This window comes from Boleophthalmus pectinirostris, unplaced genomic scaffold, assembly GCF_026225935.1.
Source record: "Boleophthalmus pectinirostris isolate CB_2022bp ecotype Guang Dong unplaced genomic scaffold, ASM2622593v1 HiC_scaffold_7, whole genome shotgun sequence".
In the NCBI taxonomy this organism is placed as follows: domain Eukaryota; kingdom Metazoa; phylum Chordata; class Actinopteri; order Gobiiformes; family Gobiidae; genus Boleophthalmus; species Boleophthalmus pectinirostris.
The window spans coordinates 41,489,466-41,512,078 of NW_026571473.1; the positions used below are offsets into that span (position 1 = coordinate 41,489,466).

General features: G+C 39.6%; 1 protein-coding gene across 1 annotated transcript in view; it reads left to right on the forward strand.

Moving 5' to 3' along the window:
* The window catches only part of LOC129412166 (homer protein homolog 3-like), a 139,872-nt gene extending 128,074 nt beyond the window's left edge, over positions 1–11,798 (forward strand). Inside the window, exon 9 of the mRNA XM_055165288.1 lies at positions 1,567–11,798. Within this exon, the coding sequence (XP_055021263.1) occupies positions 1,567–1,752 (186 nt within the window). The 3' untranslated portion in view covers positions 1,753–11,798. The remainder of the gene's footprint in view (positions 1–1,566) is intronic.
* The last annotated feature ends 10,815 nt before the right edge of the window (positions 11,799–22,613 follow it).

Below are 22,613 nucleotides of genomic sequence, written 5' to 3' on the forward strand. Positions count from 1 at the left end.
CTCCTCTCCTCTCCTCCTCTCCTCTCCTCTCCTCCTCCTCCTCTCCTCTTCTCCTCCTTCTTCTCCCTCTCTTCTCCCTTCTCCTCCTCTCCTCCTTCCTCCTCTCTCTCCTCTTCTCCTCTTCTCCTCTCCTCCTCTCTCTCCTCCTCTCTCTCTCCTCTCCTCCTCCTTCTCCTCCTCTCTCCTCCTCTCCTTCTCCTCCTCCTCTTCTCCTCCTTCTCCTCTTCTCCTCCTCCTCTCCTCTTCTCCTCTCCTCTCTCCTCTCCTCTCCTCTTCTTCTCCTCCTCCTTCTCCTCCTCTCCTCCTCTCCTCTCTTCTCCTCCTTCTCCTCCTCTCCTCTTCTCTCTCTCTCTCCTCTTCTTCCCTCGGTCGCTCTCGCTCTTGTTTAATGCTTCCGAGGAGTTTTTTCTGTCTTTTTGGTGATGTTTTGTTTTTGTTTTCAGGAGGTGGAGAAGTTTTATTTTGATGTTTTATGTTTTGTTTGTGTTTCTTCAGGAGGTGGAGAAGTTTTATTTTGATGTTTTATGTTTTGTTTGTGTTTCTTCAGGAGGTGGAGAAGTTTTATTTTGATGTTTTATGTTTTGTTTGTGTTTCTTCAGGAGGTGGAGAAGTTTTATTTTGATGTTTTATGTTTTGTTTGTGTTTCTTCAGGAGGTGTAGAGATGTTTTATTTTGATGTTTTATGTTTTGTTTGTGTTTCTTCAGGAGGTGGAGATGTTTTATTTTGATGTTTTATGTTTTATGTTTGTGTTTCTTCAGGAGGTGGAGATGTTTTATTTTGATGTTTTATGTTTTGTTTGTGTTTCTTCAGGAGGTGGAGAGGTTTTATTTTGATGTTTTATGTTTTAGTTTTTTTGATGTTTTATGTTTTGTTTGTGTTTCTTCAGGAGGTGGAGAAGTTTTATTTTGATGTTTTATGTTTTGTTTGTGTTTCTTCAGGAGGTGGAGATGTTTTATTTTGATGTTTTATGTTTTGTTTGTGTTTCTTCAGGAGGTGGAGATGTTTTATTTTGATGTTTTATGTTTTATGTTTGTGTTTCTTCAGGAGGTGGAGAAGTTTTATTTTGATGTTTTATGTTTTATGTTTGTGTTTCTTCAGGAGGTGGAGAGTGTTTTATTTTGATGTTTTATGTTTTGTTTGTGTTTCTTCAGGAGGTGGAGAAGTTTTATTTTGATGTTTTATGTTTTATGTTTGTGTTTCTTCAGGAGGTGGAGAGGTTTTATTTTGATGTTTTATGTTTTGTTTGTGTTTCTTCAGGATGTTTTATTTTGAGGATGTTTTGGTGTTTTGTGTTGTGAGATGTTTTATTTTGTTTTATTTTGATGTTTTATGTTTTGTTTGTGTTTCTTCAGGAGGTGGAGATGTTTTATTTTGATGTTTTATGTTTTGTTTGTGTTTCTTCAGGAGGTGGAGATGTTTTATTTTGATGTTTTATGTTTTATGTTTGTGTTTCTTCAGGAGGTGGAGAAGTTTTATTTTGATGTTTTATGTTTTGTGTTTGTGTTTCTTCAGGAGGTGGAGAAGTTTTATTTTGATGTTTTATGTTTTTGTTTGTGTTTCTTCAGGAGGTGGAGCGTCAGAACTGCGAGCTGGAGTCTCGTGTTCAGGAGGCGGAGCAGACGCTGAGCTCCAGTCGAGAGGAGCAGCTCCAGAACCACGAGGAACTCAAGAAGATCCTCCACGTGCTCGACCTGAAACTGTGCGACCTGAGTCAACTCAGAGAGAGTCTCGCTCAACTCATCAGCAAATAACCACCTACAAATACTACAAATACTACTACAAATACTACAAGTACTACAGCTGAGGTCTGGCCCAACTCATCAACAAACAACTACAAACAGTACTACAAATACTTCAAATACTACAAGTACTACACCTGAGGGAGTGTCTTGCCCAACTCATCAACAAATAACCAACAGTACTACAAATACTACTACAAATACTACAAATACTACAAGTACTACAACTGAGGGAGTGTCTCGCCCAACTCATCAACAAATAACCAACAGTACTACAAATACTACTACAAATATTATAAATACTACTACAAATACTACAAGTACTACAGCTGAGGTCTGGCCCAGCTCATCAACAAATAACTACAAGCAGTACTACAAATACTTCAAATACTACAAGTACTATAACTGAGGGAGAGTCTCGCCCAACTCATCAACAAATAACTATAAGCAGTACTACAAATACTACAAGTACTGCAAATACTACAAGTACTACAGCTGAGGTCTGGCCAAGCTCATCAACAAATAACTACAAACAGTACTAAAAATACTTCAAATACTACAAGTACTACAGCTGAGGGAGAGTCTTGCCCAACTCATCAACAAATAATCTCCTACAGTACTATGAATACTGCAAATACTACAAATACTGCAAGTACTACAACTGAGGGACAGCGTTGCTCAGCTCATCAACAAATAACTACAAACAGTACTACGAATACTACAAATACTGCTAGTACTACAAGTACTACAGCTGAGAGAGAGTCTCACTCAACTCATCAACAAATAATCTCCTACAGTACTACAAATACTACGAATACTACAAATACTACAAGTACTACAACTGAGAGACAGCCTGGCTCAACTCATCAGCAAATAACCACCAACAAATACTAAAAATACTACAAATACTATCAATACTACAAGTACTACAACTGAGAGACAGCGTGGCTCAGCTCCTCAGCAAATGACTACCAACAGTACTACAAATACTACAAATACTACGAATACCAGAGTTGAGGGACAGTCTGGAGCAGCCCATGAGCAAATAACTTCCTGCGAATACTACAAATGCTACTACAAATACTACAAATATTATAAGTACTACCACTGAGGGAGAGTCTGGCACAGCTCATCAGCAAATAACCATGAACAGTACTACAAATACTACAAATACTATCAATACTACAAGTACTACAACTGAGGGACAGCGTGGCTCAACTTAACAGTAGGCCTAAATTACTACCAAGAGTACTACGAATACTACCACCACTAATCACCACTATTACTTCAACTATGACTACTAGCACCAAACCACTACTACTACTACTACACCTAAGACTATGACTACTACTGTTACTGCTATGAATACTGCAAATACTACTACATCTATGACTACGACGACTACTACTACTACTACTACTACTACTACTACTACTACTACTACTACTGCACTTACCCAAACCACTACTACTATAGCTGTGGCTACAACGAATACTACAAATACTACAGATATTACTACCATTAGGCCTCCGAACTACCATTACCTAAGTACCACTACAAATGAGAACTACTACTACTACAACTACTACTACTACAACTACTACTACTACTACTGCACTTACACAAACCACCACTACTACAGCTGTGGCTACTACAAGTACTACAAATACTACGAATACTACTATCATTAGGCCTCCGAACTACCATTACCTAAGTACCACTACAAATGAAAACTTACTACTACTACTACTACTACTACTACTACTACTACTACTACTACTACTTCCACTGCTACTACACAGGGAAATTAAGTTAGTTATTTAGTTAAAGCTGCATTGTGTAACTTTTCTAGTGTCTGGAATGTTCCACAGTGCGGCATTAAACCTTTTTTATCTCCACGGAGACCAGACCAAGACCAGTTTACAGGTCAGATCTGCGGAGAATCTGTGTTTTTCTTTGTATTTTTGAGCTTTAAAACCACCTGTGATTAAGTAAATATAAAGTTAGAGCTGTTTAAAGTCACAGTGCGGAACTTTCCAGGCAAAAAACTGAAGTGTCTTTTTTTTGTCCAGCCTCTTCAAAGCTGCCGTTACTAATTTAAAGTTACAGCTATGGCTCCCTCTAGTGTCCACTTAAGTGCACAACACCAACTGTTCAGTCAATAAAAGTGATTATTCAGGTTACAATATAATCACAAGAACATAAAAATAACAAATAGTATGGAAATAATTCTATAACACAAAATATAAACAAAAAAAAAACAAACAAAAAAAACACAAATTTCTAATGTTTGAAATAATTTAGACTAATTATTATATATTATTTGTGATGTAAAATGTTGATGATGATGTCCCCGGTCCTGTCTGACGATCCATGGGTTTCAGAATCATGTGAAATTCTGGTTGTTTCCATAGCGATTGACAATTCAAAACAAAAATATGACATCTTCTGAATGGTAAAAAGTCCCCAAAATGGCGCCTATAAATAGCGGTGAATTCTGAGGACTAAAAGATTGGATTTTTCTATAATCTATAATGGACTGATTTTATAGAATGATGAGAAATTTAGGTTGTTTCCGTGGCAATTGAGGATTCAAAACAAAATATTGTGTCTTCTGAATTATAAAAAGTCCTCAAAATGGCGCCTATAACTGAAAACTAACTTGTGAGTAGCAGTGGATTGTGAGGACCATAAATGGATTTAAAGACTGGACTTTTCTATAATGTCTATAATGAACTGACAGACTTTAGGACTGGACTTTTCGATTTATGAAGAACTATAGTCTATAATGGACTGGTTTTACAGAATGATGAGAATTTAGGTTGTTTCCATGGCGACTGGCGTTTCACAACAATATATTACATCTTTTGAATGGTTAAAAAGTCCTTAAAATGGTGCCTATAACTGAAAACTAATCTATGAGTAGCAGTGTATTGTGAGGTCCGTGACTGGACTTAAAAACAAAATTTTTCTACAGTCTCCACTGAACAAAAATTATGAGGAATTGAGGTTGTTTCCATAGTGACTGACCATTCAAAATTATTAAAATTAATAAATATTGCATCTTCTGAATGGTAAAAAGTCCTCAAAATGGCACCTGTAACTGAAAACTGAGGACCATAACTGGACTTTAGGACTGGACTTTTCGATTTGCGAAGAATGGGTTTACACAATGATGAGAAATTTACATTTCCATTGCAACTAACAACAAAATATTTAATTTTTTCAGTGGCTAAAAAGTCCTCAAAATGGCGCCTATATCAGAAAAATAACCTGTGAGTAGCAGTGAATTGTGAGGACCATGACTGGACTTAAAAACTGGACTTTTCCTTAATCTCCAATGAACAAGTTTCCAGAATTATGAGAACTTTAGGTTGTTTCCATGGTGATTGATGATCCAAAACTAAATATTCCATGTTTTGAATGGTAAAAAGTCCTCAAAATGTCACCTATAACTGAAAACTAATCTGTGATGCAGTGGATTGTGAGGACCGTGACTGGACTTAAAAACTGAACTTCTCCTTAATCTCCAATGAACTAGTTTACAGAATGATGAGAAATTCTGGTTGTTTCCATGGCGATTGACAATTCAAAACTAAAATATGACATCTTCTGAATGGTAAAAAGTCCTCAAAATGGCACCTATAACAGAAAACTAACCTCTTAGTAGCAGTGGATTGTGAGGACTGTGATTGGACTTAAAACCTGAACTTTTCCTTAATCTCCAGTGAACTAATTTCCAGAATTATGAGAACTTTAGGTTGTTTCCATGGCAACTGATGATCCGAAGAAAGAAAATTACATCTTTTGAATGGAAAAAGTCCTCAAAATGGCACCTGTGACAGAAAATTAACCTGTGAAGCAGTGAATTGTGAGGACCGTGACGGGACTTCAAAACTGGACTTTTCTTTAATTTCCAATGAACTGGTTTACAGAATGATGAGAAATGTGGGTTGTTTCGATAGTGACTGGTCATTCAAAATAAAATATTACATCTTTTCAATAGCTAAAAAGTCCTCAAAATGGCGCCTGTGACTGAAAACGAACCTGTGAGTAGCAGTGAATTGTGAAGACCGTGACTGGACTTAAAAACTGGACTTTTCCTTAATCTCCAATGAACCAGTTTCCAAAATTTTGAGAACTTTAGGTTGTTTCCAGGGTGACTGACGATCCAAAACAAAATATTCCATGTTTTGAATGGTAAAAAGTCCTCAAAATGGCGCCTATGACAGAAAACGAACCTGTGAGCAGCAGTGAATTGTGAGGACCGTGACTGGATTTAAAAACTGGACTTTTCTATCTACGATGAACTGGCTTACAATGATGAGAAGTGTGGGTGGTTTCCATGGCGACTGACAACAAAATATTACATCTTTTGAATGGAAAAAGTCCTTAAAATGGCGCCCATGAGAGAAATCTGAAAAACATGAAGACCGTAACTGGACATTAGACCTGGACTTTTCGATCTCCATGGACCAGGTCTACAAAATGATGAGAAACTGAGATTATTTCCATGGTGATTAACAACAAAATATTACATCATTTGAATGGAAAAAGTCCTCAAAATGGCGCCTGTAACAGTGGATTCCGAGGATCATAACTGGACTTTTCGATCTCCAATGAACTGGTCTACAAAATGATGAGAAACTGAGGTTGTTTCAATAGAGATTTACAACAAGACATTACATCTATTGACTGGAAAAAGTCCTCAAAATGGCGCCTGTAACTGTGGATTCCGAGGATCATAACTGGACTTCGAGACCGGACTTTTCTATCTCCAGCGAACTGGCTTCGAACCAGCAACCGCATCAGCAAAACCCCAGGACTGAGCTGTTTCTGTCTCTTCTCTTCTGCTCTTAATAATATCATAGCTCTAATAAACACGTCCAGGGAATACTCAAGCCAGGACACGAGCCAGCCGTGGCCAGCAGGGGGCGCTACGCTGGCCTCTCACAGCCCTTTAGACGCATCGAGTAAAACGTGTGTCATGTTGTGAAATCTCAAAACAATAATATTTAACAGGGTTTCAAAAAGCAGGTTCAGAAATGTGTATTTAGAGCAGAAAATTTACCGAAAGTTAAACCTGTAAGAAGGTTTTTGAAGTTAAAGCAGCATTACGTAACGTTTCTGGTGGTACGTGTTTGTCTCTGGGGAGTTGTGTTTGCTTTTGCTTGGAATGTTTCACCCATTGGCATTAAAATGACCTGTCTCCATGGAAACAAGCAGGTGAAGCCAGGCCCGTCGTCAGAAATTTGGGGGGCCCGGGGCAAAAAGCGGCACATGGGCCCCCCTCTATAAATGAGTAGGAAGAGAGTTAGGGGGCCCTTGTTGACTACAAGTACTACTACTACCAATACTAGTAATACTACAAATACTTCAACACCTACTTCTACTACTACACCTAAGACTATAACTACTACTGTTACAGCTACGAATACTACTAACCATCCATCCATCCTCAAACCTAAATCAAAACAAACAAGAGAACAACAGGTGTATCCAGGTCAGGACCAGAGGTGTGGAAGCTCCATTATGACCATGAATTGTTCTGATAATTAGACCCACACCCTGTACAGGTCAACAGGCCGAACTAACAAACACAAACTGTAAACAAGTGTATGTTAGTTTCAGAGTAGTTTCAGTGTAGTTAGCTCCTCCCTGTAGACAGATATAAGGAAGTGTCCACCAACGTCTGACCAGAACTGAAGAAGCAGCAGAGAAACGTCTTCAACCAAACTAACTTTAGTCCAGTCGACAAACTGAATTTTCTCCTCATGGATTCTACCTGGACGACTGAGGGATTCTTCACATATGAAGACAGCTACTACTACTTCTAGCACCACTACTACTACTACTACTACTACTACTACTACTACTACTACTACAAATACTACTACTAATACTAATACTAATGCTACAATTACTACCACTACCCTTACACAAACCATCACTCTTAAACCTGTGGCTACTACGAATACTACAAATACTACAAACCACAACTCATCAGCAAATAACCACCTACAGTACTACAAATACTACAGGTGCTATCAATACTATTACCACTACTACTACAACTACTACTGCTACTACTACTACCAATACTACTACACCTAAGACTATGACTACTACTGTTACTGCTACGAATACTGCGAATACTACTACTACTACTACTACTTACACAAAGCATTAATATTACACCTGTGGCTACTACGAATACTACAAATACTACAAACCACATCTCATCAGCAAACAACTACCAACAGTACTACAAATGCCATCAATACTATCACCACTACTACTACTACAACTATGACTACTACTACTACCAATACTACTACACCTAAGACTATGACTACTACTGTTACTGCTTCGAACACTGCAAATACTACTGCATCTTTGACTATGAAGACAACTGCTAATACTTTTACCACTACTACTACTACTACACTTACACAAACCACCACTACTACACCTGTGGCTACTACGAATACTACAAATACTACAAACCACAACTCATCAGCAAATAACTAGCAAGTACTACAAATACTACAGATGCTATCAATACTATCACCACTACTAGTAGTAGTATGACTACTACTACTATTACCAATACTACTAATACTACAAATACTTCAACACCTACTTCTACTACTACACCTAAGACTATAACTACTACTGTTACTGCTACGAATACTACGAATACTACTACATCTACAACTATGAAGACAACTACTACTACTTCTAGCACCACTACTACTACTACTACTTCTAATACTACTATTACTACCACTACACTTACACAAACCACCACTCCTAACCCTGTGGCTACTACAAATACTACAAATACTACAAACCACAACTCATCAGCAAATAACCACCTACAGTACTACAAATAGTACAGATGCTATCAATACTATTACCACTACTACTACTACTACTACTACTACTACTACTACTACTACTACTACTACTACTACTATTACTATTACTATCACCACTACTATTACAACCAGTACTACTACACCTATGACTACTACTACTACTACTACCACCAATACTACTACACCTAAGACTATGACTACTACTATTACTGCTTTGAATACTGCAATACTTACCACTACTACTACTACTACTACTACTACTACTATTACTATTACCACTACTATTACAACCACTACTACTACTACTACTTCTAGCACCACTACTACTACTATTACTCCCACTACACTTACAACTACAACTGCTACTACTACCACTGAAGTACTACGACTACAACTAGTACTACTGCTACTTCTGGAACAAAAACAAAGCAAGAAAAAATGTACCGGCGAAGTTGGTCGGAAGTCGGACCCAGAAGTGACCTCATCTCTTCACAATCCCAAAGAGACAAAGAGGTGGTGCATGTTCTGCCAGAAAAGTTACGTAATGTGTCTTTAGTTAAATGTAAGATGGGATTTTTTTTGCTGTGAGTCGAGTTATTTACTTCAGCCTGAACCTGAACCTGCTTGTTGAAACGACACACACACTCTTCCGTATGTGCCATGTTTGTTTGTTTACATCTCACAGCTGTTTCACACTCGTCTTTTCTACGACCGTTTCCTCATTAAAACAACAACAATAATAAAATAATAATAATAAAATGTGTGTAGATGCTTAGCTGAGCCAAAGTGCAGCCGACCACAGCGGAGACGAGGAAGAAAAACTCGAGCGGATCATGTGACGGTGAGCGAAACAAACGCAGCCGACATCTTGGGACTTTAACGTAGGATTTTCCCTAAAGAAAAGCAAAATGAAGCGAGAAACATGAAAAATCGTCCAGTCAGGCTTTGGGACAGCGTTTTAAATCACAATATTGATCTAAAATGACTTAATAAAACAATCAAGAGCGCTGATTTTTATGTTAGAAAACGTTGGTGTCCAATAGACCTTTTTCACAACGGCCGGATGTGCCGTGATGTCGGTAAACGTCACTTCCGGTTAATGTTTTTTCTGTAGCTAAATATCAGTGTAAATGTCTGGCGTGTTCTTACATATTATTAGAATAGAGCAAAAGTAAAGTTATGATCATGAACAAAGCAGAAGGAACTTGTTCACTCAGACTGATTTTACCATTAAAATTAAAAATCAATTTCATGATGTTGATACAGATGTTCACATGTCCAACGTTTAAACTGCACAAATCTCTCTGTCTATGCTAATATCTACATCATGAAATCGATTTTTAATTTTAATTTAGTTTTAAACAACAATATAAAATATTAGGGCTGGGCAAAAATTAAAAATATGAATGACATTAATCGCATGAGTTCATGTTATACGCAAAACCAATTAATGAATTAAAAAGTAGAGTATAGTGACTTTTATTGTAAATGAAAGAGCCAAACATTTGTTGTGTAAACAGTATTTCAGAGTTGAATCTTAGAGTCTTCAAGGTTTTCTGAAGGCTCAAGAAAAAACACTGAAGACATTTTTGTACAACTAATTTTTTTTTTTTTCAATATTTTTATTCAATGAGTAATAAACACGACACTATTAATAATTTCTAGATCATTGTTTTAAACTTGGACTGATATTTTTTGGGAAACAAAGGGTTAATATAATGGAATGGAAATGGACCAATCACAATTTTTCTTCCAGTTGTATCCGGGTAAATCAGTGACTCCCCCTGCAGCGCTGAACTAAACAAACACCTGCAGCACGTTCAGCGGCTGGAACGAAGACCCGAGCAACTCGAGTCAATGTGGGGATGAATTTGAGATTGACAGTTGTCTGAGCCAATCATATTTCATTGAGTTATGGGCGGGATCATATCACCACATCTTCCAGACCTTCGTGAATACCCTGTAATAGTATAATGTAGGCGCGACGAAAACCGCACTGGACACCTGGATTTGGCCGCCTCAGGGACGTCTGGAAGAAGAAGAAAGAGAAAGTTAGGAGCCCGCGGCAGCTCAGAGCCCGCGGCTGGTCCGGAGCCCGCGGCTGGTCCGGAGCCCGCGGCTGGTCCGGAGCCCGCGGCTGGTCCGGAGCCCGCGGAGGCTCGGACACGCTGCACCTCACGTGGTCAGAAAAAAGTGAAAAAAGTGTAAAGAAAAGACGTCAAACTCTCGCAATGGACTTTTTCAAAATAAAAGCCAAAATAAAATAAACAGACATTTACAATAAAAAATAAATAAATAATAAAAATTGCGTTAACGGCGTTAAAATAATTGTCGCCGATAATGAATTTATTAGTTAACGCAAAATTAACACGTTAACGTGCCCGGCCCTATAAAAATAAAATAATAAAAGTCGATTTTGCTGTATAAGTTTGGTTTAATCTCGATGGAACTATCCTGGTGTAGTAAAAGTCAATAAAAAAAAGCACGATGTTCGTCAGTATGGAGAACTTATCTCCATGGAGACGAACAGAAGATAATGGATTTTAATTTTTTTGCCATAAAAACACTTCAAATAAAAAAAATAATAATAATAAGATTGAGGGATAAATAGGGAATTAGGTGAAAAGTTTATAGAGAAAACACTCAGTAGAACCTTCCCAACATGGCCGACGATGAGATGAGACGCGGTTACACAGCAGTAAGATGTCCGCTCTAGAGTTTTCTTCCTCTGTCTCTTGTGTGCGGCTCTAGAGACGCTCCAGACTCACGTCCCGAACTCAAAGCACCAAAGTGAAAAGCACAACTGCAGCACTGGTACAAATCAGGAGACGTTTTGTAACTTAACGTGGAACAAACTGGGAAATCTTTGTGATAAAGGGAAATTCTCCCAACAGCAGGAACGATCCGAGACGGCGAGTTTGGCGGATTCACCGTAGGTTTTATATCGATATTAAAAGTGTTTCTGGTGACGTAGAAAATGAGTGTTGTGATAATTCATATGTTTGTGTGTGAGAGTTCGGTCTGAGGCACCACGACGACATCGACCGCTTTAACGCAAACGAAGCAATAAGATTAAAAGTGCTTTTGACACGTCGATTTTTCTATGTTTTATTTGTTGTGTGGGTTTGGAAGATCGTTTGTTCCATTAGATTCTGAATTAAAATACTGAAAAAAAAACATGTTTGAATTGTTTTTATGTTGAATTTTTGTTGCTGGAATGTGTGGCTTTTTCAATATTTTCCAAATTCAGATACAATTTCAACTTTTAAATATTCAGTACAGAGATTTTCAAGCCAAAATTCAACAGTGAAAATTCAAACGCCAAGACAGAAACAATAGACGCATCAAGAATCTCACACTTCCAGTCATTGCACAATCCAGACTGGGAAGGATTTTCTGAAAACGTGAACGTCAAACCTCCATGTTTGTTTTCCCAGTGGGATGTGTTTATTGTCAAAGTCGATCTTTTCAAGTCTTTTGTTCTAACAGCAGAAAACTGCTTGCGAAATTTGTTTGCAAACTCCATAAATGTAAAAGTGAATCAGATGTGTGTGACTCAAACCTCTGTTCAAACTGTTTCTCTTCCCAACAGAACTGAAAAATAGTGAAAGGTGAAGGTGATGGGCAGGATTGATCCACAGGAAGAACCAAAAAGGAAACATTTGTCTGACTAAAGGGCCGTTCACACCAAAGAGTCAAAAAACACCTTGACGCCTTTTCATTTGAGTTCAGACGCCCCCGACGCTCGTCTTTGACGCCGTGGACGAACAGGACAAACATACTTGACGCGCGTCCGTTGCCCTGGAAACAAGAGCCCGATCCAGATCTTTTCCCAAAACAATGTCAGACCAGACTGAGACTTTAGTGTTTTTATGACATAAAACATCAGTGGAGGAAATCGACTCGACGACTGGAGCCAGTTTATATTTATACTCCACTAATGACACTGGATCAGTCCTGGTTTAGTCCTGGTTTGGTCTCGGTCTAGTCTCGGTCTAGTCTTGGTCTAGTCTCGGTCTACTCCCGATCTAGTCCTTGTTTAGTCCTGGTCTAGTCCTGGTTTAGTCCTGGTGATCGGCTTGGTGTTTGTGGTGTATATATTCATTTTCATGTTTGTGGTTCTGGTTCTCGGGTTTTTCTTCCTGATAATAACGTCGTTGCGTCACTGGATACTCGTTCCTGATTGGTCGACACGGCTCGTCTGACGCGAAAAGTTCAGCATTTTCAACTTCTTGACGCTGACGCCTTGGACGCGCGTCTTGACCAAAACGTTCAAGACGCGCCGCGCTGACGCCAGATTCGCGCCGCGCTGACGCTGAAGACGCACCGCAAAAACGCAGGACGCTGTAGTCGCGCGTCCACATCGACTTTACATAGAAACTGGACACTTTGACGCTTTGATGTGAACGAACCTTAAGAAATCATCCTGAGTTTACAGAGAACATTTTGTATGTGGAGCGACAACAAAGTCAAATCCCGTTTGTTAATGTAGAGGAGCAGAAGACAAACAGACTGAGCTGCACTTTCTTGTTCTTGTGGTTTTACACAAACATCACGTCTTGGTCTTTGCAGTGGAAGGTGTTTCTTGGTGAACAGTTGGAGCCTTTCGCTTTGACGTTGACTTTTAAACTATGTAACCGATGTTGAGCGAGGGATCGGGATTTTGTTTTGTCGTCGCTCCACATACAAAATGTTCACCACTTTGCCCTGACGAAGACCATGTTGCTGTTCAAAAGCGTTGGCGTCCCTTCGTGTAATAAAGGACTTTTAGTATATTCAGGGGGAGCGTCTCGGGTTTGTACCTTACCCTTTTTTACATTGTCCTGTAACGGCTCGTTTTCTGTTTTAAGACCACTGCCATAACCCTCGTAGAGCACCTCTACTGATACTTTTAACTCTTTTATGACCCAGTGAAGCGCTCTACCTCTTGTTTTATCTAACATTTCTCAAGCCGTTTTCCGCTGTTAGGATCCAACAACAATGTTCGTCCCACAGTCACCAACCTCGGCGTCATCTTCAACAGTGATTTTAAATTTGATAAACAGATTAACAATGTTTTAAAATCAAGTTTTTATCATTTGCGACTTTTATCTAAAGTTAAACCTTTTTTATCTTTTAAACAATTTGAACAAATTATGCACGTTTTTATTTCATCACACCTGGACGACTGTAATGCACTTTATTCCGGCATTTCGCAAAACGCACTTTACCGACTACAGTTCGTCCAAAACTCTGCAGCTCGACTTTTAACAGGAGCAAAAAGGAGAGAAGAGCACATGTTACGACGCAGCTCGTTTGGGGTGAGGGAAGAAACAAAAATAAAACCAAGACGTAAAATGGAATAAATTAAATAATGTTTAATTAACAGGAATGTAAAGGTAAATGAACAAAACACTAAAAATATACAGAAAACAACCTAAACTAAGAAACAGAACAACAGAATAAACAGAGTTTTGTGCCATAAAAGGGTCACACAGGCTTACACAAAAAACAAGTGGTAAAACTTAGGGACACACACGAAACTAAAACACAAGTTCCCCAAATTAAACCACATAAACCCACAAACAGAATCGAGTGACCAAACCAAAAAAAGGCACAAAACCAAACTAAACTCCACACACAAACACAAAACAAAATGGCAGACTGACCGCCAAGACCAACAGCCCCGAACAGGTGCTGCAATCTCCTTAAATAGGGGGCGTGGCTGCAGGTGAGGTGGGCGTCGACCTGCCCCACCAATCACAGACCAGGACTCCTGCAGCAGGAATCAAGAAAACTGCAGAAATATTAGAACTAGGGCCTGGGGCCGTAACAGCACATCACCTCAATCCTCGCGTCTTTGCACTGGCTTCCTGTTCATTTTAGAATTGATTTTAAGATTTTATTGTTTGTTTTTAAAGCTTTGAATGTTCTGGCCCCACAGTACGACTCGGACCTCATCCAAATTTATACCCCTGAGGTCCGAGGTCCGGCTCCAGCTCAGGGCCTAAGACGAGACTTAAAACCAGGAGGACAGGAGCTTCTCTGTGGTCGAGCCTAAACTCTGGAACCATCTGCCGCTTCACGTTGGAGCAGCTCCACAGTGGAGAGTTTAAAATCTCGTCTGAAGACCCACTTTTATTCTCTGGCTTTTAACACTGCGGGAGTTGTTGCTCCTCTGTGTCTTTTATTTATTTTTATGTGTTTTTATTGGTTTTACTGATTTAATTTTAGTGCTGTCATGCGATTAAAAAAATTGAGAGATTAATTAATTATGATCTGTAATTAATCTAATTAATCTCATTTTAATCTCATCTAAAAATTGCTGAGAAAAGCTTCAATTTGAGGTGTTTTCATTTAAATTCATTATTACATTATTGTGGCAGATCAAAAGACTGATATAGAACAAACAAAAGTGACATTATAAAGTCATTTATTGTTTAACAAATCTCTCCAAATTGTCTGTTGAGCCCAAGTCTCTTCGCGTTTTGTGTGGGTTTCCGGCAATGAGTGGAATTAGCGAAATAAAAAAATGTATAAATGTGTTTTTGTGTGTGTGTGTTGTTGTCCCAGCAACACATAAAAACAGGTTTTATAATAAAGCAACTCACATACAGAAACAGTAAAGTTAGAGATTAAAAATGAGATTAACGCGATTAAAAAACATAACGCGCTAAATATGACTGTAATTAATTAATCACAGTTAACGCAATAATTTGACACCCCTAATTAATTTATTTATTGGTTTATTTCTATTCTATGATTTAGTTTTTATTTTTATTTTACTGGTTTTATTCTTTTAAGGCTAGTATTATTTTAGTAATTTACTTTATCATCTTATTGTTGTTATTTTTGATGTATTTGTGCAGCACTTTGGAAACAGTTCGTTTGTGAAATGTGCGACAGAAATAAAGTGGATTGGATTGAACAATTACGATGTTATGAATCCCAAAACTAAAAGACGACAATATCAGAACCAGAAACAAAAGTGATCTGGTTCAAAAGACTTGAAAAGATCGACTTTGTCAACAGACTCGTCCCACTGGGAAAACAAACATGGAGGTTTGATCATCACTTTTTCAGAAAATCCTTCCCAGTGTGATTTGTGTGATGACCTGAAGTCTGAGATTCTTGATGCGTCACTTGATCCTGTTTGCGTGAGGAGGACAGAGGTTGTTTCCTATTGGTTGTTTTCATCTGTGGGCGGGGCTTACACTTATAGAGCCATTAAACTTCCTCCTGCAGCTTTACTCCGTCCCCAAGCAAAATGTGAAAAGTCCTGGAACCGATGCGTCTGGACTTTGAAACAGAGCGAACGTTTGTGCTCGGATCAAAACGTTTCACTTTCCTCCAGACACGGCGGAACATGAGGAGCTAAACCAGGTCTAAACCAGGTCTAAACCAGGTCTAAACAGGTCTAAACCAGGTCTAAACCAGGTCTAAACCAGGTCTAAACCAGGTCTAAAACAGGTCTAAACCAGGTCTAAACCAGGTCTAAACCAGGTCTAAAACCAGGTCTAAACCAGGTCTAAACTAGTCAAACCAGTCTAAACCAGGTCTAAACCAGGTCTAAACCAGGTCTAAAACCAGGTCTAAAACAGGTCTAAACCAGGTCTAAACCAGGTCTAAACCAGGTCTAAAACAGGTCTAAAAACAGGACTAAATTAGGTCTAAAACAGGTCTAAAACAGGACTAAATTAGGTCTAAACCAGTTCTAAACCAGGACTAAACCAGGTCTAAACCAGGTCTAAAAACAGGTCTAAACCAAGGTCTAAAACAGGTCTAAAAACCAGGTCTAAAACAGGTCTAAAAACCAGGTCTAAACCAGATCTTAAACAGGTCTAAAAGGTCTAAACAGGTCTAAACCAGGTCTAAACCAGGTCTAAAACAGGTCTAAACCAGGTCCTAAACCAGGGTAAACCAGGTCTAAACCAGGTCTAAACCAGGTCTAAAACAAACAGGTCTAAAACCAGGTCTAAAACTAACAGGTCTAAACCAGGTCTAAAGGTCAAACCAGGTCTAAACCAGGTCTAAACCAGGTCTAAAAGGTCTACAGGTCTAAAACAGGTTAAACCAAGGTCTAAAACCAGGTCTAAACCAGGTCTAAACCAGGTCTAAAGTCTAAAACAGGTCTAAAGGTCTAAAACAGGTCTAAAACCAGGTCTAAAACAGGTCTAAAACCAGGTCTAAACCAGGTCTAAAAACAGGTAAACCAGGGTCTAAAACCAGGTCTAAACTAGGTCTAAACCAGGTCTAAACCAGGTCTAAAACCAGGTCTAAAACAGGTCTAAAACAGGTCTAAAACAGGTCTAAAAGGTCTAAACAGGTCTAAACCAGGATCTAAACCAGGTCTAAAAGTCTAAACAGGTCTAAACCAGGTCTAAACCAGGTCTAAACCAGGTCTAAACCAGGTCTAAACCAGGTCTAAAACCAGGTCTAAAACAGGTCTAAAACCAGTCTAAACCAGGTCTAAACCAGGTTCTAAACAGGTCTAAAACAGGTCTAAAACAGGTCTAAAACAGGTCTAAACCAGGTCTAAACCAGGTCTAAAACCAGGTCTAAAACCAGGTCTAAACCAGGTCTAACCAGGTCTCAGGATAACCAGGTCTAAAACCAGGTCTAAAACCAGGTCTAAACCAGGTCTAAGGTCTAAACCAGGTCTAAAACAGGTCTAAACCAGGTCTAAAACCAGGTCTAAAACAGGTCTAAACCAGGTCTAAAACCAGGTCTAAAACCGATCTAAAACCAGGTCTAAACCAGGTCTAAACCAGGTCTAAACCAGGTCTAAAACCAGGTCTAAAACCAGGTCTAAACCAGGTCTAAAACCAGGTCTAAAACAGGTCTAAACCAAAACCAGGTCTAGTCTAAACAGGTCTAAAACCAGGTCTAAAACAGGTCTAAAACAGGTCTAAACCAGGTCTAAACCAGGTCTAAACCAGAGGTCTAAACCAGGTCTAAAAACCAGGTCTAAAACCAGGTCTAAACCAGGTCTAAAACCAGGTCTAAAAACAGGTCTAAAACCAGGTCTAAACCAGGTCTAAACAGGTCTAAACCAGGTCTAAAACCAGGTCTAACAGGTCTAAACCAGGTCTAAACCAGGTCTAAACCAGGTCTAAAACCAGGTCTAAAAACCAGGTCTAAACCAGGTTCTAAACAGGTCTAAAACCAGGTCTAAACCAGTCTAAACCAGGTCTAAACCATCTAAACCAGGTCTAAAACCAGGTCTCTAAACCAGGTCTAACAGGTCTAAACCAGGTCTAAAAACCAGGTCTAAACCAGGTCTAAAACCAGGTCTAAACCAGGTCTAAACCAGGTCTAAACCAGGTCTAAACCAGTCTAAAACAGGTCTAGGTCTAAAGTCCAGGTCTAAAACCAGGTCTAAACCAGGGTCTAAACCAGGTCTAAACCAGGTCTAAACCAGCGTCTAAACCAGGTCTAAAACCAGGTCTAAACCAGGTCTAAACCAGGTCTAAACCAGGTCTAAACCAGGTCTAAACCAGGTCTAAAACAGGTCTAAACCAGGTCTAAAACCAGGTCTAAAACAGGTCTAAACAGGTCTAAACCAGGGTCTAAACCAGGTCTAAACAGGTCTAAACCAGGAGTCTAAACCAGGTCTAAAACAGGTCTAAAAACCAGGTCTAAACCAGGTCTAAACCAGGTCTAAACCAGGTCTAGGTCTAAAACAGGGTCTAAAACTAAAACAGGTCTAAACCAGGTCTAAAACCAGGTCTAAACCAGTCTAAACCAGGTCTAAACCAGGACTAAACCAGGTCTAAAACCAGGCACTAAACAGGTCTAAACCAGAACTAAACCAGGTCTAAAACAGGACTAAACCAGGATTAAATCTTATATTTGTAAAATAAACTTCTGTCCTCTTCACTGGACGACGGGCGCTGGGTACTTAAAGCTGCACTGTGGAACTTTTTTAGGTAGTGTAGTGGGTCTGACGCCGGCCTGTTTCTATGGAGACGTCGTTGCTCTGTCTGGAATGTTCCACAGTGTCTCAAAAATACCAAGAAAAACAGACGGTGTGACTGTGAGCGGCGTTGCTTCTCCACAGATCTGACTTGTAACTCGGTCTGGTTTGGTCTCTGTGAAGATGGAAAGGTTTAATGTCGTACTGTGGAACATTCCCGACAAAACAAGGAAATCTGTGTGTGATTCGTTCATTAGTTTTTCAAAATAAAACCAAAAATAACAAAAAGACGGAGACCAGACCGAGACTAGTTCCAGGTCCAGGACTGAGACCAGGACTAGACCGGAACAAGATCAGAACTGATACTGATTTACTAGACCTAGATAAGTCCTGGTTTAGTCCTGGTTTAGTCCTGGTTTAGTCCTGGTTCAGTCCTGGTTTAGTCCTGGTTTAGTCCTGGTTTAGTCCTGGTTTAGTCCTGGTTTACCTGGTAGTCCTGGTTTAGTCCTGGTTTAGTCCTGGTTTAGTCCTGGTTTAGTCCTGGTTTAGACCTGGTTTAGTCCTGGTTAGTCCTGGTTCAGTCCTGGACCTGGTTTAGTCCTGGTTTAGACCTGGTTTAGTCCTGGTTTTAGTCCTGGTTTAGTCCTGGTTTAGAGTCCTGGTTTAGTCCTGGTTTAGTCCTGGTTTAGTCCTGGTTTAGTTTAGTCCTGGTTCAGTCCTGGTTTAGTCCTGGGTCCTTTAGTCCTGGTTTAGTCCTGGTTTTCCCAGTCCTGGTTCAGTCCTGGTTTAGACCTGGTTTAGTCCTGGTTTAGTCCTGGTTTAGTCCTGGTTTAGTCCTGGTTTAGTCCTGGTTTAGTCCTGGTTAATCACAGATATAAAGACACATGGGAAAAAAAAAATCTACCTTTTAATGTGGAAAATTACAGATCGTCTAAAGAAAGAGTTTATTTATTACATTTTTTTTCATCATGGTATCGGTATTAGAATCGGTATCGAGTATCGAGTGGGGTTTACAGGGATATTTTTAGACCCTCACAGTTAAACTCAGAGTTAAGGACACGCGCTCTGAGGTGGTTTTATAAATCACGTGGCTCCATCTGGTGGTCAAACTGTGAACTGCAGCTCAAAGACACAAACACAAACAGCAGTTCAAACTTCACAAACTAATATAATAACAAAGAGTAAAAAAATAAATAAAACAAGTCTGTGCCAACGTAGAAGAGGCGACTTTCAGTGAGCAGAGTGTCTCAGATTCCCAAACACACTGCTGTTTTTTAATTATTTTGTCTGTTTTTATGGTTTTACCCTTTTATTTTCCTGTTAAAATTTCTGCTCTCATTTGATTTTATTGCCGTAAAGGTTTTATGTTACACTAAACTGACTCTTGTGAGCTTTAAGTCGTGTTCTAATGTTGTTTCCTCCTAAAAACAGACCTGGGGATGAGTCTGTTTACGTCTCCAAAGCTCAAAATGCTCTGTTCCACCTCGTGATGTCATGAAGCAGTGTTTTTTTTAAGTTAAAAGTTCCTTTTACTTTTACTTTTTCAGTAGAGATTTGCAATTTTAGTCCTTGTTCGGTCCTGGTGTAGTCCTAGTTTAGTCCTCCTGGTTTAGTCTTGTTTTAGTCCTGGTTTAATCCTGGTCAAGTCCTGGTTTAGTCCCTCTAGTTTGGTTTTGGTTTAGTCCTGTTTTTAATCCCATTTAAAAGTCTTGGTCTTGTCTCGGTCTCGACCTTTAAAAGTCTTGGTCTTGTCTCGGTCTCGACCTTTAAAAGTCTCGGTCTTGTCTCGATCTCAAGCCTCAAAAGTCTCGATCTTGACTCATTTTTAAAAGTCTCTTTTTTTCCCCTCAGTCTCGACCTTTAAAAGTCTCAGTCCTGTCTTGGGTCTCGACTCTCAAAAGTCTTGGTTTTGTCTCAGTCTGGACCTTTAAAAAGTTTTGGTCTTGATCTTTAAAAGTCTCGGTCTAGACTCTATAAAGTCTTGATCTTGTCCCAGTCTCGACATTTAAAAGTCTCGGTCTTGTCTCGGTCTCGACTCTCAAAATTCTCGGTCTTGTCTCGGTCTCTTGACTCTCAAAATTTCGGTCTTGTCTCGGTCTCGACCTTTAAAAGTCTCGGTCTCGATCAGTCAAGACTCTCAAAAGTCTTGGTCTTGTCTCGGTCTCGACCTTTAAAAGTCTCGGTCTTGTCTCGGTCTCAACTCTCAAAAGTCTTAGTTTTATCTCAGTCTCGACCTTTAAAAGTCTTGAATCAAACAAAACACACTTCCAGGTCTGAACCCTTTAAATCCAGTTTTATTTTACATTCAAACTGCACAGTGTTTTATTTTTGTTCATGAAAAATTCTCAATATTGAATAAAAAAATCTAAACTCTTCCCTTCTGAGCGGCTCCTGGTTTGCACCTGGTGACCTCAGCGAGTGGCCGCCTCCCAAACATCTCCACGTTTGGCCGCAGAAGAGACAAAAGCCCCAGAAACTAAAACACGTGGATCTCGCTCCGGTTCTTGGAAAACTGCACCGATCACCAAAAAGCCGAGTTCTTGGAAACATCACTGAGTCTCCGTGTGCGGCTCCGGGTCCTTTAATTATCCACGTTTTTGTCCGTCCGCTCGTTTCTCCGCGGATCCCGATCCTCCCGATCCTGATCCCGATCCCGATCCTGATCCCGATCCTGATCCCTATCCCGATCCTGATCCCGATCCCGTCTGAGGTTTTAAAAAACTCTCAACTTCTCAAACTGTGGCACAGGTACAAGATGATTTAAAGTGAATTTAAAATCTGTTTCTGAAATGTTATAAACTGTAAAAGTCTGAGATTCTTGTGAGGTTTAAGTAGTAGTAGTTGTAGTAGTAGTTGTAGTAGTAGTTGTAGTAGTAGTTATAGTGGTAGTAGTGTAGTTGTAGTACTAGTAGTTGTAGGAGGTTAAGACTTGTTTTAGACCTGGTTTAGACTTTGTTTAGACCTGGTTTAGACCTGGTTTAAACCTGTTTTAGACCTGGTTTAGACCTGGTTTAGACCTGGTTTAGACCTGGTTTAAACCTGTTTTAGACCTGGTTTAGACCTGGTTTAGACCTGGTTTAGACCTGGTTTTAGACCTGTTTTAGACCTTTTAGACCTGGTTTAGACCTGGTTTAGACCTGGTTTAGACCTGGTTTAGACCTGGTTTAGAGTTTAGACCTGGTTTAGACCTGGTTTACCTGGTTTAGACCTGGTTTAGACCTGGTTTAGACCTGGTTTAGACCTGGTTTAGACCTGGTTTAGAGTTTAGACCTGGTTTTAGACCTGGTTTAGACCTGGTTTAGACCTGGTTTAGACCTGGTTTAGACCTGGTTTAGACCTGGTTTAGACCTGGTTTTGACCTGGTTTGGTTTGGTCCTGGTTTAGACCTGGTTTATTTTAGACCTGGTTTTGACCTGGTTTGGTTTAGACCTGGTTTAGACCTGGTTTAGACCTGGTTTAGACCTGGTTTAGACCTGGTTTAGACCTGGTTTAGTTTTACCTGGTTTAGACCTGGTTTAGACCTGGTTTAACTGGTTTAGACCTGGTTTACCTGGTTTCCTGGTTTAGACCTGGTTTAGACCTGTTTAGACCTGGTTTAGACCTGGTTTAGACCTGGTTAGTCCTGGTTTAGACCCTGGTTTAGACCTGGTTTAGTCCTGGTTTAGACCTGGTTTTAGACCTGGTTTAGACCTGGTTTAGACCTGGTTTAGTCCTGGTTTAGACCTGGTTTAGACCTGGTTTAGACCTGGTTTAGTCCTGGTTTAGACCTGGTTTAGTCCTGGTTTAGACCTGGTTTAGACCTGGTTTAGACCCTGGTTTAGACCTGGTTTAGACCTGGTTTAGACCTGGTTTAGACCTGGTTTAGACCTGGTTTAGACCTGGTTTAGACCTGGTTTAGACCTGGTTTAGACCTGGTTTAGTCCTGGTTTAGTCCTGGTTTAGAGTCCTGGTTTAGACCTGGTTTAGACCTGGTTTAGACCTGGTTTAGTCCTGGTTTAGACCTGGTTTAGACCTGGTTTAGTCCTGGTTTAGACCTGGTTTAGACCTGGTTTAGTTTAGACCTGGTTTAGACCTGGTTTAGTCCTGGTTTAGACCTG